Source organism: Schistocerca cancellata, chromosome 4 (assembly GCF_023864275.1).
Source record: "Schistocerca cancellata isolate TAMUIC-IGC-003103 chromosome 4, iqSchCanc2.1, whole genome shotgun sequence".
Lineage (NCBI taxonomy): Eukaryota > Metazoa > Arthropoda > Insecta > Orthoptera > Acrididae > Schistocerca > Schistocerca cancellata.
In genome coordinates this window covers 53,418,583-53,440,115 of record NC_064629.1, presented here as the reverse complement: position 1 = coordinate 53,440,115, position 21,533 = coordinate 53,418,583, and the positions used below count along the sequence as shown (strand labels likewise).

The 21,533-nt window shown below is 39.6% G+C and overlaps 1 protein-coding gene across 1 annotated transcript in view; it reads left to right on the top strand.

Moving 5' to 3' along the window:
* The first annotated feature begins 8,786 nt into the window (after positions 1 to 8,786).
* LOC126184915 (uncharacterized) overlaps positions 8,787 to 21,533 on the top strand; it is a 55,240-nt gene continuing 42,493 nt past the window's right edge. Inside the window, exons 1-3 of the mRNA XM_049927581.1 lie at positions 8,787 to 8,883; positions 14,957 to 15,083; positions 16,340 to 16,486. Of these exons, the coding sequence (XP_049783538.1) occupies positions 14,985 to 15,083; positions 16,340 to 16,486 (246 nt within the window). The 5' untranslated portion in view covers positions 8,787 to 8,883; positions 14,957 to 14,984. The remainder of the gene's footprint in view (positions 8,884 to 14,956; positions 15,084 to 16,339; positions 16,487 to 21,533) is intronic.

Here is a 21,533-nt window from a genome sequence, read left to right as displayed (position 1 = left end):
ACACTGGTAGCAGTTACTTCTGTAAAATATCTGGGAGTATGCGTGCGGAACGATTTGAAGTGGAATGATCATATAAAATTAATTGTTGGTAAGGCGGGTACCAGGTTGAGATTCATTGGGAGAGTCCTTAGAAAATGTAGTCCATCAACAAAGGAGGTGGCTTACAAAACACTCGTTCGACCTATACTTGAGTATTGCTCATCAGTGTGGGATCCGTACCAGATCGGGTTGACGGAGGAGATAGAGAAGATTCAAAGAAGAGCGGCGCGTTTCGTCACAGGGTTATTTGGTAACCGTGATAGCGTTACGGAGATGTTTAACAAACTCAAGTGGCGGACTCTGCAAGAGAGGCGCTCTGCTTCGCGGTGTAGCTTGCTCGCCAGGTTTCGAGAGGGTGCGTTTCTGGATGAGGTATCGAATATATTGCTTCCCCCTACTTATACCTCCCGAGGAGATCACGAATGTAAAATTAGAGAGATTAGAGCGCGCACAGAGGCTTTCAGACAGTCGTTCTTCCCGCGAACCATACGTGACTGGAACAGGAAAGGGAGGTAATGACAGTGGCACGTAAAGTGCCCTCCGCCACACACCGTTGGGTGGCTTGCGGAGTATAAATGTAGATGTAGATGTAGATGTAGGAATAATATTCTAGTAGTTAGCAACTTCTTTGTAACAGAGTAACACACCTTCGTTTGAAGTGGCGAAATGGGTTGAAAGGAATTAAAACAGAATGTAAACTTGAGTGTTCATGTTACTGCAGGACACGCAATACTATAAAGGTATTTTTTATTTCAGTATAATGAGAATAATTTTTTGCTTTAATCTTTGGGTGTAAATACTGCTGTGAAATTAAAATTTATTTGTGGCTTTAGAGATTGAAAACAACTCTTGACCCTCATTAATAACCTACATAAATATAAAAGTTTCGTATTGGCGTTAGCATTGAATAATGACTGTTCTGCAAAGTAGTAGAATGTTTGGTAACAAAATTAAGTACCACACCGTTAAAACAAATTTACTTACAGCCCTTGTGACCTATGATAACCTTGACTAATTCTCAAAATAATAACAAAGCTGAACTGTTGAAACAAAAACCTTACTTTCTGGTGTACCTTCACTGTATTTTAGATGACTTTAGATAACATAAAGATTTAGAAATAGATCTCTTCGGAATGCAATAAGCCAGAATTCCACAAGTGTGAATTTCTTACACGTGCTTCCTCCAACCACTATGCTTACATTCACGTTAGTGTTTCCACACATCGAAGTTAGAAATGCTACTTACTTATGCGACTTTCAAGACAGCGACAAATAAGGTTTCTCTTTCAGAAGTTTAGCAGCTTATAGCCGAAGAGCTTATAGTGATGTTGATGAACAGAAATCCGAAACAAATATTGAGTATGGAAATGGACATCTCGCATAAATCATCCAACCATCAGAAAGCATCCAATGCGCTAATAAAGGAGTTATCTGCCAAGCACGACGTTTCGGTCAAGAATCATTTCCGAATTAGTAAAATCAATTTTGAAATTTTCTCAAGCCATATTTCTGACTCTGTAGAGAAGTTTAATAAATGTATGTAAGACGCCTTTTCAGCTCACATTTAAAAAAAATTAGAAATATGTTGTAAGTTTCTATGGGACCAAACTGCTGAGGTCCCTTGGCTTACACACTACTTAACCTAACTTAAACTAATTTACTCTAAGGACAACACACACACCGCCGGCCGCGGTGGTCTAGCGGTTCTGGCGCTGCAGTCCGGAACCGCGGGACTGCTACGGTCGCAGGTTCGAATCCTACCTCGGGCATGGGTGTGTGTGATGTCCTTAGGTTAGTTAGGTTTAAGTAGTTCTAAGTTCTAGGGGACTTATGACCTAAGATGTTGAGTCCCATAGTGCTCAGAGCCATTTTTGAACCAACACATACAGCCATGCCCAACAGAGGACTCGAAATTCCTACGGGGGGAGCTGCGCAAATCGTAGCAAGGCACCTCAGACCGCACAACTACCCCACGTGACTAAATTACATGTAACATTGAAATATATGACAACTGGAGTCACTGCAATATGTATACTGCATTTTGATGAGCACTGTTTTAAATTTTTATTAGATCTACAATGTTGTGGAGGTGGCTACAAATAATACAGTCAATTAGAACAGGGTTAATAAGAGATACTTCATTAATTACAACAGAACTTATCTTTACTCACTATGTTTGGCTGTAGCTACGAAACTGCACATATGAACTTGCGGTTCAGAACACACTAAATGAGCCACGATTACAGAGTGGCGTGTTGATACAAGTTCAGAATGGGTGTACTGTGGCCTCACTACAGTCACTAGAAAACAAGTTCATAGACACTTGTTGCCACAGTTCTGATAGCATTGGTACAGTTCACCAGAGATGGAAGTCTCTTCACTCCCTGCTGGTTGACACAGGCTGTGTCACAGTGAGTAGGCAGTGCAACTGTGTTACTCCAACTGGAACTTCCAGGAAGTGGGCAGGATCCAACCTCGAACAGAACTACTCTCCTGGCCTCTGGCGACGCTATTTCAAGACAGAGGTGCGACGGTGATGCCTTGGAACTATGGGAGGCATGGCTTCTTCCTAGCATCTCATTGCACATTGCATTGCTGTGTACTATCTCTGCAACGATAGATACTTCTTTCGCGACTCTCATGGCTCAGTGACACCACTTTCCTCCAACCCAGACATCAACCTTGGCTTCAGGAATGGAGTTGGGACACAACAGCGTGGGGAGAGGACGTAGCACTGATGCAATGGTGGAAGTAGGTGCCAAAGCTTAAGTCAGCGCCAAGCACCCAATTACACCCCAGTATCCACCCTGCACACAGCTGGAAACACAGGCCAGGAAATCAGCGACAGAGCATGCATCAGTGGTCATAGATGCAGAGTCAGGCGATGCTTCAGGTGGCTCACTGAAGACAATTTCTGGGTCCTTGAGGTCATCTGGCCAGGTGACTGGGTGAGACCCTGTTGCTGGCTGCGTCATAGGCTGCCAGCATGACTGCGACGCTGGTGGAGATGCCAGATCGTTTTCCACGGGTGTCTCCCACTGTGGAGTGACCAGGCTACCAGACACGATGTCTGTGACTATGATGGTGGCCACCGCATGCCCTTGCTGCATGCAGGATCTGTGCACAAAAAGGGGGAAGCAGAATCTCTGAGAGGTTGGCTGAAGCTGGTTCTAAAGCTGTCTGTGCAACCCCATTGGGCCATAGATGATGTAGGTGGAATGGACAACACCTCAGACACCGTACCCCATTCCCATCTGCGACCCCTGCCAAACACAAGAAAGAAAACCAGTTGCTGATGACATCGACCATGCAGGAGCTCCACTGGCGACTTTCTACTTTCCAACTTGGGCAGGGAGCGATACGACAGCAGAAAAACTTTCAAAGCCTAGTCCCATTTGTGGTTGGCACACAACTAGTCCATCTGTGATTTGAAGGTCCGTACAAAGAGTTCAGCTTCACCATTCAACTGTGGATGAAAGGACTTGTTGAATACCACTGTCAGTGCAAGACTGTTCATACTTCCAAGATGTGAACTGTAAGCCATTGTGTGACACTATTACCTCAAGTAAGCCTTCAGTGCAGAAGATCGACATAAGAGCTGATACTGTCCTGACTGATGTTGTAGACTTCGTGGGAAAGTTGAAGGAAAACTTTGCTGTATGCATCAACAACCACTAGCTGGCATATGCCCCACTATGGCGCAGCAAATCTTTGTACAGGCGTTGCTAAGGTCTGCCAAGATGAGACCACTCAAAGTACTGCTGTGAAGGAGCAAATTGGTACCCTGCACACATGGCACACAGTGAAGTCATGGACTCTATTTGTGCATCCATTTCCAGTTATGTACAAAGGTGTCTTGCCAACTGCTTGGTGCATACAATACCTCGTGTCCTTGGTGCAACAACCGAAGAACTTCCCACTGACGGGACTGAGTGACCACGACTGATGCATCGCTACTTTTGGTGTGCATCAGGAGGACGCCCATCTGTGCAGAGATGGTACGCCAATGAGCAAAAGAGCGACGAAACGCCAGGTAGCAGATCCCCTTCAGATTCCATGGCCATTCACAACAAACAAACTCGAGCACCACTTAAAACGGCAGGTCCGATGCCGTATCTTGCACCACACAGCAGAAGCTGACCTAAAAATCTTCCAAAAGCCAGATTTCTTCTGAATCAATGTGACAACAGGCATCTTCAGGGGAATCAAACACAGCATCAGAACCAATAGGGAGCCTCAACAGGAGGTCGGCATTGGAGTGTTTGGTAGTGGGCTAATATGCCAATGGACAAGAGAAGAACCTACCATTGTAACTTCTGTGCTGTACATGCTGTGAGGATCCAAACAGCGCCATCAATGGTCTGTGGTCCATAACTAGAAAAAAGTGATGATCGTACAGATATTGATAGAAGAGTGTGACCCCATAAATGATAGCTAACGCTTTCTTTTCAAGTTATCTGTAGTTGCATTGGGCCATGTATTTGATGCAGACACTACTGGCATGTCATTGGAGCCCTCTCGATGTGAGAACACCATACCATCGCTATAAGATGAGGCACCTACTTAAAGAATGACAGACTTTCTGGGGTTGAAGTGGACTGAACACCCATCACTTAGTAGTGTGTCCTTCAGCCGCTGCAGTGCTGTCTGACAACCAGCTGACCATACAAACAGGACGCCCTTGAGTGCAACCAATTTAGAGACACTGTGATCTGAGCAGCACTTGGCATAAAACGATTGTAATAGGTTAGTTTTCTCATTACAGTTTGCAATTCTGATACATTGGTTGGCACAAGCAAGTCGTGAATGGTCACCAAGTGTGACTGTGATGGATGGATGCCACACACATTAATCACATGGCCAAGATGCTCAGTTTCAGTGAGAAAGAAGGAACACTTAGTGTGGGTGCATGTCAGTCCTACTTTGAACAACACTTGAGACAATGCCTCTAAATTTTGTAAGTGTTCTGCTGTTGTACGACCAGAGACAACTACATCATCTAAATAGTTAGAACAAGAAGGTACTTACAACATAAGTTGCTCAAGGTACTTTTGGAAAATAGCTAGGGTGGTAGCGCTACCGAATAGTAACTGCTGAAACTGGAATAATTGCTGTTGTGTGTTGATCACAAAAATCTTTTTTGACCCTTCATCTGAAGGCAGCTGTAGAGATGCCTCCTGGAAATCAAGTTTTGAAAAAAAAAATGATCCTAACCTAATTTGTCCATCAAGTCCTCATGTCAGGCCAACAGAAAAGAATCAACAACAGGTTTTGGGTCTGTGCAGAGTATCAACTCACCAATGTTTTAGTAAAAACCACCACTGCCCATTGGCTGACCGACACTGGATTGATGACATCACTGTCCTGTAACCACTACAACTCTGCAGCAGCTCAGTCCTGGTATGCATAAGGGACAGGATGACAACAACAAAAACTTGGACTGTGCATTGTCTTTCAATGTCACATCGACCTCGAACACTTGGTCCGTGCCTTAAGTGCCTTGGAGAAGAGGACTACACTTGTCACATAATGTATTAATATTGGGCAGAAACCCAGATGAATTAATTTGTAACACCTTCCTATGAGTTGACAATTCGAAAAGGTCAATGCTATCCCTGCCAAAAATGTTGGAGACTTGTGAGAGTACAGCACATAAAATAATACTGTTTTAGTAATACCATGAAACGTGGCTGGTGAACTGCACACTCCAAGCACTGGAATTGGCTGTCTATTGTAAGCCAGCAATGAGTTACATGGGTGCTGAAGCTGTGGACTACCCACTGCTTGTAGGACTCTCCTGGCTGCTGTTTTAATCTGAGAAACTTAAAACCAGCAGCCATTACATACACTTGTCTTTTAAAATGATTTGATAGTTTGTCAGCTAACTCGTCATGGGGGACCTCATGAGAGTGGCGATCTGGAAACAGTATTACTACCAACCGAAATACATCTTAGCCTACAGTGGAGAAAAAATGTTACGTACACTGGTTACCTAATACACTTAGGTGCTGAAATGCGCTGTCAACTTCACAACATAATGAGCATCGTCTTTGCTTTGCTCCAGAAACGTTCTGAATTTGAACCGTTTGTTGACTTGTTTCCAACTAAACAGGCTGGAGTGTCGATCATGGTTTTGTCCCAATTTCTTGCAGTGCTTGTAATAATTGTATAGCTTGCATTAAAGACTCATCCAGAAGAGACGTCATGAACACTCAGTATAACAACACACACAAACAGAAAACTAGCACCGCTGCAAAAGAGGGTTAGTTACACAGTGTGTCACAGTGGGATAGTCGCGACTGCATCTTTGGTGTTACTTTACTTATTGTGTCCGACTTCTTGGACACTGAGGTGGATAGTGATAATATGGTTCAAATGGCTCTGAGCACTATGGGACTTAACATCTATGGTTATCAGTCCCCTAGGACTTAGAACTACTTAAACCTAACTAACCTAAGGACATCACACAACACCCAGTCATCACGAGGTAGAGAAAATCCCTGACCCCGCCGGGAATCGAACCCAGGAACCCGGACGCGGGAAGCGAGAACGCTACCGCACGACCACGAGCTGCGGACATAATATAGTTAATTAGAACACTCTGAATAATGATATTTTATTAATTAAAACAAAATTATCTTTGCTCGCCATGCTTGGCTGCAGCTATGAAACGGCATATATGGACTTCTGGTTTAGAGCACACTAAATGAGCCACAATTACTGAGTAACGTATTGATACAAGTTCAGAATGAACATACTATGGCTTCACTACAGTCACTCGGAAATACAAGTCTGAAGACACTTCTTAACCCAGTTCTGATGGTGCTGGGACATTGACACAGTTCACTGGATGCAGAAGTCTCTGCATTCCTCAATGGTTGCCACCGTCTGTGTTGTGGCGAGTAGGCAGCACAAAAACGTTACTTTCAGGAACTTCCTGGAAGTGGGCAGCATCCAACCCCAAACAGAACCACCCTCTTGGCTTCTGGCAACACTATTTCTAGGCAGAGGCGTGGTAGTGGCGCCTCGGAACTACAGGAGGCATGGCTTTTACCTAGCATCTCATTGGCACCTCATGATACCACTTTGCTATGCAGTATCTCTGCGGTGATCTATATTTCTTGCATCGCTCTCGATACTCGACGACACCACATACAATATATTGAAGGTGTACCGGAAAGTGAGGTTTTTTCTCAACACTTCAGCTTTCTTTTATTTTCAGGCTTAGTCAATGTTCTGATAAGTCACTGTTGTTGTAAATATATTTTATTTTGCCCGTGCAGTACTTAATTTTGAAACTAAACTTCGGTCCACTGTGCAGAACAGTCATTAGTGATAACGCCAAAACAAACACTACCATGTTTGCATACTATTTTAATGAGGATCCAGAGCAGATCTGAATCTCTAAAGCAACAAATAAATTTCCATTACACAGTAATATTTGCACTCAAGGACTAAAGCAAAAAATGATCATCATTATTCTGAAATGAAAAATACCTTCAGAGTATTGACTGTTCTACAGTAATATGAACCTCAACAAGGCTCTACTCTCAGTTATAATATTTTTTAATCCATTTCGTCACTTCAAACGATGTTGTGTTATTCTGTTACAAATAAGTGATTATAAAGAGTAAATGTCTGAAGATGGCCTTGTAAGCCGAAAACCGGTTAGCAACAAAAATAATATTGTAGAACAAAAGTAAACTGGTGCTTTTCGTTTATTATGGTTATAAAGAGTTGCTGAATGCTAGAAAGCTGTTCCTATCACAGTGTTTAAGAATAACTTGGCACTTTAGGACGTATTTATTTACTTAATTGATGGCGGGGAAAACGACATCGTGCAAGAAAGTAGAACGACCTTTAACTTCCGCAACTTACGCGTAAACTGATGTGATAGTGTGCAAGTCGGGGGCTTTCACATGCAAGTTGACTTCTGTGAGTGGTGGTGGGGTTACACACATTTAAGAAATTCATGCCTGTGTAGACCTGGCTATACGTATATTGCTGTGACTCCACTTGCCAGGTATTTCAATGTCACGTGTAATTTAATGCCAGCTGGCACAACATTTCGCATACTTGTATTAGTCTTTTGTACAGAGTCAGAAATATGGATGAAAATGATTTGAAAATAGATTTTACTCATTCAAAAATTATTTTCAACTAAACGTCATCCTCGTTAGATAACTGCCTTATTAGTATATTTGATGTTCGCAAACGATTCCTACGTGATGGCCGTTTCCATATCCAACATCTGTTAGCCCGTTTTGTCTTCATCAACGTTACTATAAGATCTTCGGCTGAAAGTGGTGCAACTCCCGTACGAATAATTTCATTTGTGGTCGTCTTGAAAGTCGCGTAAGTAGTGTTTTCGACTCAGGCGTGTGGAAAAGCTGACGTGCATTAGGGTAGTGTTGAGGGGATGCGTATGTAGGAAATTCGTGTCTGTGGAAACCTGGTTTGGTGATATTGCAGCAAGCAGCACCCTTCTGTTTATATTTTGATACGTCTTTAGAAGAGACTTGTTATTATCATAACAAAAATCGATCAAAATATGAATAAATATAATTCTTTTTCTTTCTTAAAATTCGTCAAAAGTTAATGTTCTCCAATTGCAATCATGTTTTGGTCAAAGGTCTCCCAAAATGGGAAGGACCATTCGACCACGGCCACCCTTCGACCATCGATCTAGAGTCGAATGGAACACCACAAATTATAATATCTTCATCGATCTGTACGAAGGTGTTTGTTTATCTGTCAGTTCCCGGTAGTCAGTGGGGCGTCGGTCGATATTGGTTGGAGGCTGAACTGTTCCAACTGTGTAGAATTGTGTATAGCATTAGCAGTGTAAGTATACAAAATATCTTACAGTAAATTGTTATGTGTTTTAAAACTTGTAATTGAATACCATTGTAAACAAATTGATTTGTGTACTTGTGGATTTTAAATAAAATTACAGATGCAATTAGCCATATTTGCTACATGATACGTAGACCTACAAGGTGTCGGAAAATGTGTTGTTGAAACACATTGAAGCCCGAAAACGCCCTCTTACGTAGTTTTATAAACATTTCTCCCATTTATAATACTTCACATACAGCGCTGAAGTATTGCGTTTTGTGCCGCGAGATAAAGTAAAACGGTAGCCTCCCTGTAGGTACAATTTTGTGATTGTTAACAACTACTTGTACCCACAAAGATGAAATTTGCTACAAATGAGCTAAATGTAAGTTGTTGCGGAAACTAAAACTTCTCAGAGTTATAAATGATATCCATAATTTCTATACATCTCTTTAAAAAAATCATTGTGATTAAGTGTGATCTGTGAGACACTATGTTTCAAAGCTTGGGCAGTGTCTGCAGACCATTTACTAATTTTGGAATAAGACTCGTGTGGAGTGCTGAAATGTTAGTAAACAGTGGATCTAGTATTTTGTTGTATAGACTCAGTATTTTATCAGCCACAAATTTGGAGTGTTTTTCACTACTGACTCCATACATTAGTGTAATTTGTTGAACTGAACATGTAACAGATTTTTACCATCTGTTAAAATGCTGCCATGGTTTCAATAAGGTAATGAGTATGGTTTGATGAGTACATAGAAGTGTAGCCTGAGTGAACCAAACAAAGCAGAATGTACTATATGGTGATCACTGCAGTTGTGCAAGGACTCGTGCAGTTTGCCTGCTTTTTACTCAGAAAAGGCTGAATGTACTGAAAATATAACAGCTTACTGCTTAAAACGTCTTTTGATAACTGTGATTATAATATTCTCATTTGGAAAGTTATAATTTTGTATGTCGTGGTAAGTTTGGTTTTGTGCCAGTTTGATAACTGCAAGGCTTTGCTTTCATTTCACATGTGGACCTGGAACTTTTTTTGAAAAAAAATATTAAAACATAATCGGTGTTTCACCTGTAAGAAGCATTTGTGTTTTTGGGAGATGACCAGTTGCTTCATGAATTAATTCCATGCTCACCTGTAAGCCTCTCCATAACTGTTTGGTAAATGAACTAGTTGAGTTGTTGGAGGGAAAAAGAGAGCAAACCACAACTAGTGCAGTCACTTGTGTGACATTTCTTGTTCAATAGATCTTTCTAGTGATTACATATGTGCTTCACTTCTCATACAGTTTGTTTACAGCTAAGTACATCCTTTGGTTTTCACTTTGCTGTAATGGTGCATTGAAGTGATCAATTGTAGAACGTTTTATTATGATTGTTTTTGGAAATGTACTAGTTGAAACAGAATGTAAATAATTAGTTGGACATTCTGACCTACTAGGTTACTAAATATCCACGTCGCTTATAAAGCAAATTTTTAATATATGAAAGAATATTATATTCTTAAGTTATGCTGTGATTATTTTTATTGCTCATTTCTGTAAGTCATTGGTTTTAGTTTAATTTTGAGAAGAAGACATTTTATTTTGTCATATTATCAATATTAACATTTTCTGCAGTCTATGTGACTCGTGATGAGAAAGGGAATTAATCTCTGAGCACCTTTTAAACACTTCATGCTTGAAAACAAATGTAACCTGACTTTTAAAATACTACTCAGGTTATCTCAAGTAATGGGATATTACTATTGTACTGTAATCTTTTTTTTTTTTACTTAAAATATTGGGCTGTCAACAATGATTTCTCGATTGATGAGGCACTTGTCAGTAAAGCATTATCTGTGCAGTCTGAGGCGCCTTGCCACAGTTCACGTGGCTCTCCCTGTCGGAGCTTCGAGTCCTCCCTCAGGCATGGGTGTGTGTGTATGGATGGTCATTACCATAATTGAGATTACGTAGTGTGTAAGCCTAGGGACTGATGACCTCTGCAGTTTGGTCCCATAAAAACTTACCACAAATTTCCAGTAAAGCATTTGAATGATTAATATTTAAAACAGTCTGATGTTTTGCTGAGGGCAGGTGCAGTATTTGTGTGTAACAGGAGGGGGTCAGAACATAAGTATCAGTTGTACTAATACTAAAATAATATAAGAGAGTGAGATACACATGGATCAGACCACACAATTTCTTGGAAAATTTGAAGATGAGAATATATGTAGCTAAATTTGGTCCTTTGAGCATTTTGGTTGCCAAAAGAATTATTTGTCAACAATTTATACTGCAGCAGATAATACACAGTTGGTTATTACATGTTTGTTCTATTTCAATACTTTCTGAAGTGTTGAATGCTATTTTAATTTAAATTAAGTTTTTCATTATTTTTCAGAATAAAATTCAGTCATCAGTTGCTAAACTATCTTTATTTTGGGATAAGAAGTTTATTACAAAAAGTTACTCCATATTGGCTTACCATGTGTCAGTAAATTTTGCAGAAGCACAGTGCAATGACATGTCCAAAAATGTGCATATTGTATTTCATAATTATATAAACACACATTGATAATTCACATTCTCATTTATGTACATATCAAATTGTTATTCTAACAGCAAGGCACATACGTAAAAGCATATAAAAAGTATAACTACATTATACAAAGGAAAGGCCTGAATGATGGGGGGGGGGGGGGGGTAAGGATGGAGTGTAATGATGGTTGGTAGCAACACGTTTGCACCCCTGTATCCATTATGTGAATGATCGGGAACACCTGCCAAAAAAAATGCACAGAGGGCACGCCCCCACGGGGTGGGAAAGACTGGCCAGTTAAAAGCAATATCCTATTTTAGTTCTGAATACCTGATATTTCTTGGTATGCGTTTGGTCTCAATTATAACAATTTATTTTTAGTTTTTTAATTTTTTACTAATAACTAATTTGTCATCGCAGCATGACAGCCATTAAAGCAGAAGTAGGCTCCTGTAGCTGTGGGCTATTGATCAGTTCATATGGACTACAGGTCATATCATAGGCGTCTTTATTGACGAGGGAAACATGTATACCTCTGTCTAATGGGAACTTTAATATCTTTTGAGCCACTCGTGACAGCGCATAAATCTGTATTTTCCTACATTGTTGATATTCCTACCTGGAGTTTCCAGTGTTCGATTTTGTGCAAAAAGTTTGTGCTGTCTGTGGACTACGACAGAGGTCTCCCACAAAGCAGAAAAGCCTCCATGTGTGGCTCAGCCACGTGTACTTGCTAAGTGTCACATCACAGCGTCACATTAGACTGGCACTCTGAACTGCAATGCTGTAAACATAAGCTCTGTATATGGCCTTGCTTACCACACAGGAAACACTTTGAATTATGTCAAGGACAAGATTGTCCATTACGCCTAGAAAAACACTGAGGACAAGACTTCCTCACATTATTCTGAAGTACACCAGATGCACTAAGAGACTGCGCACCACGGGGCTCGTGGTTCTTTTGTGAGTTCATGCGTGGCGCACATGGGGCCGCTCATTCTTCCTTCCCTGGCTGCATTTCTTTCACACTGCCCTTCCCTCCCTATCCTCGCTCCTACTCGTTGCCCCCTGCTTCCCCTCTCTCGGTGTTCTGATTTATATTGACCTGGTTCTGTGTATTGCTTGCAATGTTGTTCCTCCTGCATGTTCTTTCATCCTTTTTGGCGTTTATGTCCCTGCTTGGGGTTTGACCTCCACTTCTATATTTTATGTTTTTAGTCTGGGGTGTTTCGGGAAGAACTCCCTCCCTAGTGTCTACAGCAGGGATTCCTTTCTTCTCTTCCTTTCCCGCCGTATCCCTCCTCCACCCTACTTGGTCACCAGCATGTGTAGCCAGTCCGTGTGGTGGAGTTGAGCCCTCTGACAACACGGGTATCATGTTACTGATACCTGACTTGTTCCCTCTGCATGTATGCCAAGGAGTGGTTGATTGTCTGTCTGGAGAATCAGAATATCTGGCAACAGCTGCCGTGCCAGGCGGCTCTTGCTGTGGCTGGGTGGTGCCCACAGGGATAGCTCCTGATCAATCTGCTGCGCCTGAAACTAAAACAATTTTGTTTAGAGACAGTTCTTGTGGGGGCTCAGATGTGGTTAAACACTGTGGTAGATACAATAGACAAAGGAGCAGATGAATGGCACCGTAACTAGTGGTTCATGTTGAGCCACAGAGAAGCGTGGTAAGAGTGTTCCCCGACCCTTCAATATTTTCATTATGTGGCAGAAGAAAAACTGGAAAGGGCCATCTTAGTTGGCATTCAGATATATTCTAGCAAGTCTAGTTTAGGAGAAGGTCGAGCAGAGACTACAACACATGTACAGATTGTTAGCAATTTACTAAAGCTCGAATATGTTAAATACTTAACTTTGGAAACACATAGTGTTCACACAGTTTACCGAACGAGGTGTTGCAGTGGTTAGCACACTGGACTTGCATTCGAGAGGACGATGGTTCAATCCTGCATCCGGCCACCCTGATTTAGGTTTTCCATTATTTCCCTAAATCGCTCCAGGCAAATGCCGGGATGGTTCCTTTGAAAGGGAACGGCCTACTTCCTTCCCCATCCTTCCCTAATTCGATGAGACCGATGACCTCGGTGTTTGGTCTCTTCCGCCAAACAACTCAACCCAACTCACACAGTTTACATGCAATTGGAAATTGATGCTGTTACTGACACTCGTAACATTTAACATTTCATTACAGAATAATAGTTTCACATCAGGTTTCAATTCTTTAACTGATATAAAGTTCAGAATAACTGTTACAGTCACATGCTGCAGGATCTGTACTATGGTGATACTGTCTTAAGCAGTGATTACAATTTGTAGCTGATTACATCAAGAGTTGGCTGAATGGCACTACACTCTAACATAAATAATTTTCCTGCCGTGATGGCTTAAGGGAGACACTGGGGGTGTGTACACCAATTTCTCCGATTCGTTGCTGCATTAGGCAATCACTGTCTTTACTTGTCATGCCATATTGAGGTACCAAATATCGCATGAGACCTCATTCTGTGGACGACACCCCACTCCTGACTTTCACATGAGTTCTCTGCTTTCACTTTGTTTTGTTGTTGTACTTTTTTGTATGGTCATACAGTTTATGGTTTTTTATAGAATAAAAGCTCATTTAATCATACAGTGAAGGATCTGGAAGCTAATTTAAGCATACAATGAAGGATTTTCCTCAACACAAGTGGCCTCATTTCATTGTGTTAATGGAAATATCAGCACTGTTTCATTTTATATGAATATACGATACACTCAGGACCATGACAATTGAGTACAAACAATAATTCAACAAATTATGCAAAGACAACTGTAACAAATACCATAAAATTTGTGAATTTTTCCATTCCATGGACACCAGGTGACTGACGTTTGTTCTTTGCCATGTGGCAATAATTTTCTTTTAAATTTTGACACAACTCAATATGGGATGATGAATCTAATTTCATTGTGTTTGCAACGAAACTGTTACTGTTGCAAGAGAACTTGTCAGTTGCAGTAGTTTTGAGCCAAAACATTTCTTTATAAAAATCAAACCATTTGACTAACAATCTACATCAACTGTAATCCAGCTATTATTGTTACTAATCTCAATTGGGTTAAAGCTGAGGCACACTTCATGAAGCAGTAGTGGGATGTGAGCCAAATTTTTCCTTATAGTTTAAAAGTTGTTATTTGAACTTAATGTCAGTTGAACATCACCATGGAGCAGTCTCTGAAATTCTTTAATAACTTACTGATGTTGACACTCTTGTACATTTCAGCTGCACTGGTTGTTTGTCACAGTCTTGTATGCATTTTGTCTCACATAACTAATTTTTATTGTCAATTTTCTTTATTTTGCCCCTTATCATCATTATGTCCCCCACTAATGGAGAGGTAAAGAACATAAAAGAAAAATGATCAGCTGTAAAATAAAATCTAAATCATTTGTAAACTAAGTAGATAATTTCCTGTTTTGTTCATAAATGAAGTAATTTGAAGACCCTTCTGTACTTGATTATTTGCCATGTTTAATACCTCACATAATTATACCATGTTGTAGGATACCACACAGAAGTAATCTGACGAGCATGGAAAATAATATGGATGGAGCTGTTGGTGTAGAAGAGCAATATTCGTGGATGGTGATCAAGTTTGTTGATGTATTAGTTAAAAACAAGGACATCGGGGTAACTATATCTTCCTCCATATACTTTGATATGACTTGGCATTATAATCATGTTTTGAAATAATTGATGTGGAAACATCTGCCTTTGAAGTTGTTATGTGCGTTTGCTTTGTTTTGATAATGTATGCATTTACAAATTAACTGAATATTGAATCACAAAACTTGAGTGAGAGGTCAAGTTAATCTTTTCACTTTTACATAACTATTACGTGGTAGATACCGTAGCAGGTGTCACAGTAACCTGATAAGTGTCTTTCATAAGCTCCTATCCTCACCTATTCTTAAAGTACTTTCTCATTACACACTTAGTTTGTAACATTCTTCAGTATCACCACACTTCAGATACTTTTTTGCTCCCCATGTATCCAATAGTCCATATTTCACTTCCATATAATTCTGTGCTCCAGATGTAGACTTTCAGGATCTTCTTTCAGTTCCATACCAATAGCTGATATCAGTAGAGCTCTTTTTGTCACAGAAAACTTTCTTAATCTCCCGAAATCTTCCTTGTTTCAACTGTCCTGTGTAATCTTGATTCCTAGGTAGATTTGTTTTACTCCTGCCTCTACCACCTTGCTCCCGATTTTTGGTGTGCAATAAGTAAGATACTGTGACAGTACTTGAAAGAATATGCCCTGTCCTTTCGTTAGCTCCATATTGTCTTCCTTCCTGCCATTAAAACCTCAGGTGTGTAAATCTCACCTGTTGGCTACTTTCCTAATCATTTTGTGGTCAGCCTCCCTTGTCCTCGTTGTCTGGATGGCTGTGTGATTAATCTTGTCTCCTTAAATGCATTACTTTTTTGATGGATGTGTTTATGTGACTTTATTTTTGTTGTGTCTACTGCAAGTTTAAAAAATGACTTTAGTCAGCATTTAATTGTAATTTTATTTGATATCAGAATATTTTTCCTTTCCCACAGTTCGAATGTTAATAATTTTCTCTGTTACAATGTAACATCATGGCCTATTTGCTCCTTTGCAAAAAGTACAAAACAGTAATACTTCCCTGAACCACACAGTTTTCCTTCTGTAGCAGCGGGGAGGATGGACTTTACTACAAGAAACTGATTCTGATTCAGTAATTAAAAACACCTAGTTTTTTCTGACATACGCTCTTTTTTATATGTTAGTTTGTTTTTCCTACTGTGCACTTCGTAGTTTTCAAGAGAAGACATAACCATTGTTCACATTTGACATTTCAAAAACTTATTTTACTTTTTAAGTAACAAGGTTGTATATTAACATTTATTTGTAGATGAAGATAGATGAAACACAGGAGAGAATTCTGGCACTGAAGAATGAACAGGCAAAAATGCTTTATCGTCATGAAAAAATATCAGAAGCCTCAAATCTCTTAGAGGTATTGTGTGTGTCCTTCCTGACAGCAAATAAGCAGTTGAGGGTAAGTACACTGCCTCCATTTAATTTGTTTCCATTTCCATACTGTTCCACATCTTGGTGGAGGAGATCCACCATATTACATGTTGGCCTGTTCATTTTCTTATGTTCCACCATTGTGGTTAGTTGAGTTTCTGTTACTGCTCCATAAGCAGCTATTGATTGTTTTATCAAAAAACTATAATTATTGATTCTTCCTGAAACAATGGGATATGAAAATGTAAAGCTAAGTTTTGAAGAAAGGATTGGCAACAAGAGTTAGTCTTTCAGTAGAAGTTGCTAAAACTGGAGGAAAAGTAATACAAGGTCGGTACAGTAGTGGATTCTGTACTCCACTGTGGGAAATGGTCGAGTGGATATTACAACACATAAAATATTAGCGCACTTTATTATAACATAGAGAAGATTAATTACTTAACTTTGCTACAATCCCATTTGCACATGAATGTCATGAGTACTTATAACTGTCACTGAACTTCAGTGCATCACTTGATACTGACAAGGTACAAATCTCTTCACTTGAAGTATTACTGACAATCTTCTGTGTAGAGCTCTGAATAATTCAATGTTTGCAATGCTGGCCTAGAAGAAAGATGATTGTATCATCTTCATAGATAATCACGGACTGGGCTGAGCAGTACTCTGCTTGGCCTTAAGTAAGAGAGCGGAAGCAGCAGCGTATGGAAACTCTTCCGGGCGAGTCTGTGCCAATGTTGCTCATTCGTTGATGCTTCTGGCAGCGACTATGCTCACTTGTGGTTGTTTTGCGAGGTACCAACCTTGCTTTGGCACCTTGCCTGTCAGACGGCACCACAAAAGTCAACTTGGAAAATTATTTGTGGTAGGTCTTCAGACGAAAGTAGTTTACAAAAACTGAAAAAATGCTGTGATTTTTCTATGTCAAAAGGAGGAAAACAGATCAGGGATATGAAACTATCCACGTATCATCCTCCTCTACACAGCATTAACCATCAATACTAGAAACCACTTGAAGAATACAGGAGTCCAGTCAAACAAAAGAAAGCTTTTAGAAATGGATGGAGCACAATAAACTATTTTCAACTCTTCAAGAAAATTATAGACTGGAGTTGTGTAAATTAACTTCAACATTGTCTAAAATTCAAAAATTTTGATTAATTGTCAACCAGATTGTGAAGTATTGATTTAACTTACAGTAATGTACTTAAAACATAAACGCAAATGCCATAGCTTTCTTTGGACTTCAACAACATGCTGTAGACTTGTTGAGACCTACTGGTGACATACTCCCATTGTGCTGTAGACACATTTACTTGTGCCGCATGATTTGCCCGAGTGCTATTTTATGTAAAGTCCTGAATTCTTTGACTTTTAACTTGGAACAAACAGTCTATCAATTACAAAACAGACAATAGCTGTTAGAAGTTTCAGCCTTTGTGAACAACCTGTCACCTATTGTGTATGCCAGCAGCCAACATATGATAGAAAATGATTGTGGCAAACTTATTCAAATATTTCTTGTACATGGGTGCAACTCAAGATAGTACACAGAAATCAGTGCATTTGTACCATAAAAGAAGAGTGATAAGACACACATCTACTAAAATAAATTGGACAATAATTTGCAGGCATATTGTTAGAGTTTTAAAACTACCATAGGCTACCATAAGTAAGCGGAGACTACTGTAGTTTCCCCAGTCAGTTAGTCGTATATATAGTTGCATACTGTTGGCCGTTACCTCATAACAATTGATTTCTTTATGTATGCAGTATGTGTCTTACTGGATTCCCCTAAAAACTGGAAGAAGCTGTGCACTGTCTAGAAACTGAATGAGTTATACGTAACAGGCAGGATGACCCAAAAATAAAATTTGTTATACATAGTTATCCTCCTGTCTGTTACTTAAGAATAAACAGTATTTATAGCAAAACTGAAATTTTCAATGTTTAATTCAGGTTCTATTCGAAAATTATTGATTTGTAGCATGAAACAGAGAGACATAAACAACATTTGCATTTATCAATAATAACAGGAAAATCTTGCCTTTGTTATGATGAACATCCTGTTGAGTACCAAATAACAAAAATAATTATAAATTTTTTTATGTTCGTGCATGTAAACTGTAATTGCATCAAAAGTAATTGCTTTGGTTATATAAAAGTGCAGAAGTTATGCGATTGACTGATTTCTGTTACTTACAAAATGCAGTTTATATTCTATAAGGATGAACAATACACATTGGACTAACATTTAATGATGTGCAGTTCTAATTATGTACAAAACAGTCGATCAAACAAACAAAAAAATGGAGAAGTCGTATTTTACATCTATGATGTCACTTGTTGTTAGTACCAGGAATCATCATAAAATAAATGAGTCGGAGTCCGTTGCTGTATGGTTTAGAGGTGATGGTGTTTGTAAAAATATTAAAGTTTCTGGTGATGTTAAGTTTTATTACCACAATTACAGTAATGTACCATTTCTTTCCTTATCTCCTGTGAAAATTATGTATTTATTTATTTTTAAGGAAAACAATACACATTGATCATAGTACACACTGATCTTGCCAAAAGCCGAGAGGCAATTCTTGTTGGTGTTGTTATTCTCATGGACACTCTGGGATGCTCTCTGTGTGAGGCACCCCTGGGTATCTATGCGAGCTGCCGTGCATGATTTGCGCATGCACGGTACTGCACTGACGTCACTTTGGGTGTGGTGCTTGTGCGATTTTATTTGCGGCTGGAAGTTGATAAGGCCGAAGGCTGCCACAAGACTATATGTATAATGAATCTGGAACGATATTATCAGTTATCATACAGCACTGAGGCAAGATGGCCACGAGTGTAGAAGTGTGTGATTCTAACTTGAGAAATAGTTATAGTTCTGCTGTTAAAAAGGGAGTTTGTAGGAACTGTAACACTGAAATAACAACGCTAAAAAAACGAATTGCTAGGTTACAATTCATAGTCAGTTCCTTAAGAAGCGATATTGACTCACTCAGGAAAGAAAATCGGGATCTACGATCGAAGCCAACACTAAGTGAAGTGATGCAAGACAAAAGTAATATATCGTCAGAGTGGGTAAAAGTGTCCTACAAAAATAGTGTATTTATTTATGTTTCTTTCCCTATCAGTACTACCAGCAAGCCTACCATTTACCGTGTCATTTATGTAGTGCACTAAAACTACCAAACTATGAGCGCACCTCTGCATGTGGTCAACAGGTATTTCAATGTGTGCTTAGATGGACATTAGGCATTCTCAACCAGCGCAGAAGAAAGAACTGTTCTGTTATGAATAAAGTTATCGCTGTGGGACAAAGTGAGTTTAGTTAACTGCCAACACTCTAAATTACCTGTAGTTGTGGGCTATGGGTAAAGTGTTGAACACTCAGTGTACAGTTTGCAAACACACTGCTCCAGAGCTTTCAGCACCACACATATCAAAGTTCTAACTATGCTGTACACCCTACAAATAGTGAAACTGGTGGCTGGTGGAGGAAATACAGAAGGTGCCCTCTTCACATTTTGTACATGCTCTTGCTGTGCACATTGGTTGTCTTAAGTCAGAAGCCTGTAGCCCATAGGCCAGCTTGTTGTCTAGTGTCTAACCCATGTTTGTACAATCCAAAAGGCACTCATTTGAAAATGACACAATAGCTGGAATAGCCAGACAGCACATTGCAATAAAGATTTGATAGCCAGAAATGGACAGTGTCTTCGTTTAAACAATTAAGTATGTCAGCAAAACCATACTCTTTAAGGAAATATTTAGAAAATGCTGTAGTTAAAGAGCAGTCTCTCCATATTCGTAATGTATATTACAACAAAATAGACTGGCACTGCTTTTGTGTTAACTGAGCTTTGTCAGTTTTAACTATGCTAACATTTAAGCATTCAGTGAAAAGCTGAAAACAGGTTTTGTGCTCCCCACATGTATCATGATAAAACACAGCAGCACCTATGGCAGCTGTTGGCTCTCGTGTTGATAACTTTTTAGGTGGTGAGAGGAAAGTGAAGAGGACAGGAGCAGTTAAAGGGAACAGCTTTTGCAACTTTAGAGAGGGGAAAGAACAAAAATATATCATTATTGTTGTTTAATTGTCCTCTTCTCAAGTACTAAATTTTTCAGAATACTCTTTAATGAAGGAGTCATTTGAAGCAATGTCAGTGCTTTCAAGAAAATTTATTCAAATGTCTTATCTTCAGAAAGCCATTTTCTTGCAAATAATTCAGCATCACATCCACAATTAATCCACTCTTCCACAGTGACACCATCAGTGGTTCATTGGTAAATTCTACACAGCTTTCATTCTGAATGTGCAGTACCTGAATGCGACCTTTTCTTTCACTGGGTCCAGTACATTTTCTATCCCTTTTTGACTGTTTATTACTGTAATTGTCTTCTGTACTATCTATATTTCGGCTTTTGTACCATTATCGAATACACTACGAAAAGTTCTTGGACCGTTAATACATCATATCTGTTAACACAGTCCAAAGCAGTGTTCTGTTGCAACCGTACAACCTTGTGGCTCATTTCTGCTGCTGTGCTGGCAAGTTCATATTCATTGTAAAGGTGCTCTACTTCCTCCAACATCTCCACTTCCGTATAGCATCTGGAAATTGAAATAGTTTTCTCTTGTATCCACTGTGCAAGCATTCAAATGCTTACCATTGTACAATCTGTTACCTTTTCTCCCTTATGTGTCACCCTCCATTATTGTCTATTTTTACCCTCACAACAGCTGGGTGTACCTGATTCTGTGGTGTAAGCGACCTGCCCTTCCTGTTTAACTTTCTCCAACATGTCCCTGACAAGTGAGCTAAAAGTTCTGAAAGCTGGGTAATGTCATTTTACTTCTATATTTCTCACATCAGTGCTATGCATTTTGCCCTCTGAAGGTACGTACTAGTCACCTATTCTTTCTCATTATTAGGGAACTGAAAAATTGGCATTTCCAATAAATGCAAATATAGATGTGAATTCTGCTTAAAAAAATTCAAAAGTGCAACATTAACTATTAAATGGTATTTCGTGGTGAATTGTATCCAGATTAACTCTTCCATCAG